At 38.0% G+C, this 2,927-nt stretch overlaps 1 protein-coding gene across 1 annotated transcript; it reads left to right on the forward strand.

The window, feature by feature from the left end:
• The first annotated feature begins 441 nt into the window (after positions 1 to 441).
• LOC143581732 (sucrose transport protein SUC8-like) lies at positions 442 to 2,642 on the forward strand. The gene is made up of 4 exons (XM_077064444.1): positions 442 to 1,656; positions 2,176 to 2,239; positions 2,319 to 2,362; positions 2,466 to 2,642. The coding sequence occupies exons 1-4, from the start codon at positions 442 to 444 to the stop codon at positions 2,640 to 2,642; spliced, it is 1,500 nt and encodes a 499-aa protein (XP_076920559.1).
• Positions 2,643 to 2,927: the final 285 nt, after the last annotated feature.

Raw genomic sequence — 2,927 nt, forward strand, 5'->3', positions numbered from 1 at the left:
AAGTTAAAAATGGAATGCTTTGTATAATAATAAAGAAATTACCTGTGAGGCTTTTTTGCATTTAAAAATGAAATCTTTGTGAGAATAAATGGAACGATTATATATCTTGATACAAATTAATACCCCATAATTACAAAATGAAATTGTAACAGCTTATAAAACTTAATGCCAATTAATGCTGTTTATGACTATTAGGGGGACTAGACTCAACTCTCTTTCAAATACACGGAAAAAAGAAGAATTATGAATTATCCACTTCTTACATTTATTTGAAATTGTACAAACAACCCATCCAAATCCCCATTTTACAAACACCCCCAATCTCTATATAAACCCACCACCCCACCTCTTCAATTTCAATTCACTTCTATCCAATACCCATAAATTAATATTATTATTATTATGAAAAACACTAAAATCTCCGTGTCTCATCAACCTCCGATGACCTCGTTACAACTGGAGGCTGTCTCATCGGAGCCACCGCAACGGCCGATATGGCAGATAATAATGGTGGCCGCCATTGCCGCCGGCATTCAGTTTGGGTGGGCCCTACAGCTCTCCTTGTTAACCCCTTACGTTCAACTGTTGGGCATCCCACACAAATGGTCTTCCTATATGTGGCTCTGCGGCCCGATATCCGGGATGATCGTGCAACCGCTCGTTGGGTATTACAGCGACCGGTGCACCTCCCGGTTCGGCCGCCGCCGCCCGTTCATCGCTGGAGGCGCCTTACTCGTCGCTGTAGCCGTTTTCTTAATCGGCTTCGCAGCCGACATTGGCGTCAGATACGGTGATAGAATCGGGAAGAACACTGCAAAACCCCGAGCGATATCTATTTTCATCGTGGGGTTTTGGGTTCTTGACGTTGCGAATAATATGCTTCAAGGTCCGTGTCGGGCGTTACTTGCGGATCTTTCCGGTTCGAATTCTAGACGAATTCGAACCGGGAACTCGCTCTTTTCGTTTTTTATGGCTGTTGGTAATGTTTTAGGTTACGCGGCTGGATCGTATAATAATCTTTACAAAGTGTTCAAGTTTACTAAAACAGACGCTTGCGATGTGTATTGTGCTAATTTGAAAACGTGTTTTCTTATAGCGATTGCATTGTTGTTAGTAATTACGATTGCAGCACTTTTCACAGTTACGGAAGACGTGTTCGAGCCCGAAAACGTTAACGGTGAAGAAAACAGTTTGGTTTTCTTTAAGGAAATTATGGGGGCATTTAAAATGTTGTCTAGGCCAATGTGGATATTGTTATTGGTGACGTGTCTGAATTGGATTGCTTGGTTTCCTTTTTTTTTATTCGATACCGATTGGATGGGTCGGGAGGTTTATGGTGGTAAGTCAGCCGATAGTAAGCTTTACCGCAAAGGAGTGAGTGCTGGGGCGCTCGGGTTGTTGTTGAATTCGGTGGTGTTGGGTGTGGTCTCGTTAGGAATGGAGCGAATGACGCGGGTTTGTGGTAGTGTGAAGCGGTTATGGGGTGGGGTTAATATGTTGTTTGCGGTGTGTTTGGCTATGACGGTTGTGGTGGCGAAGGTGGCGGAGTCTCAACGGGGGTTTATGATCGTTAATGGTGAACCAAGTCATGAACCGTCTAGTGGTATTCGGACCGGTGCTTTAACTCTTTTTGCGGTTCTCGGTATTCCTCTTTCGGTGAGCTAAACACTCAACACTCAACACTCTTTTTTGATGATTTTATTACTTTTAAGTCAATGAATTAATGTCGGTTATGATCACGATGAAAACATTTTCAATGGTTTGAATATTATTTTTATATAAATATTAAATGCCTTTTATGACATTTAAATATTTAATTTCTTTACATCATTCGGATAAGATGAGAATTGACAAATCAATGAATTGATTCACTAAACTTTATGGCGAATATTCGAAAATTTAATTAGTTTTAGAAAAAGTTATAATATGGTCACCTCATTACTCAAAAGTTATTTGATTGCATGTAACTGAATTTGTTTTTTTTTTTTTAAAATAAGTAACTGAATTTGTACACTGAATATTCTTGTATTACTAATATAAAATCGTCAAAATATAAATGAATTTGTTTTAACGAGTGTTAAGATACTTGCTAATTTGTTCATGTTATGGGTAATTTATGTGGTGCATAGTTATAGGTATTATGTTCTAGTTCTAAAAGCATTTGTTACAATTCAGGTAACCTTCAGCGTTCCTTGTGCTCTCGCCTCAATATTTTCCAATGATTCGGGTGTAGGACAAGGTAAAACTTGCTAATTTTGTTTCATAATTAATATTATATGTAGATCTTTGCATTTATTATGTTTTTATTATTTGTACAGGTTTATCGTTAGGTGTTCTTAACATCGCAATCGTTGTACCACAGGTACGATGACACGTCTGTCTTTTTATTTTAAAGTTCGAGCCTGACACGTGAATAATTATATTTTATGCAAATTTTCTTTAATATTTTACTTTTGGCATTACAGATGTTTGTTTCTTTTCTAAGTGGACCGTGGGATTCGCTGTTTGGGGGTGGGAATTCGCCATCATTTGTGGTGGCATCAATCGCAGCAGCAATAAGTGGAATAATGGCGTTTACAGTGCTTCCATCGCCACCTTGCGAAGCTGTACTTTCAAAGGTTTCTGGGGTAGCAATGCACTAAAGAGAGTGTGCCGTTTTCATACTTAATTTGGGTCTTTAACTGATCCTCTTTTCTTTGTAACTTAGTTAAAACAAATTGGTCGTGAAATGGTTGTGTTTTTGCTCATTTAGTTGGCATGCAATATTTTTATCATGCCAATCGTATGTAGGTCGGATGTTTTGGTATAATTTATAAATTTAGTACATTTTATATATAACTTATTGCTGTGAAACTTGGGTATGTTATAGAGTGTTATGAGGTATGTTGTTTTCATTTCGAATGACTTAAATATCCTCATCTCTTTTA

The sequence above is a fragment of the Bidens hawaiensis genome, unplaced genomic scaffold (genome assembly GCF_021521415.1).
Source record: "Bidens hawaiensis isolate Kalapana, Puna unplaced genomic scaffold, B.hawaiensis_p1.1 tig00031154_1, whole genome shotgun sequence".
NCBI lineage: Eukaryota > Viridiplantae > Streptophyta > Magnoliopsida > Asterales > Asteraceae > Bidens > Bidens hawaiensis.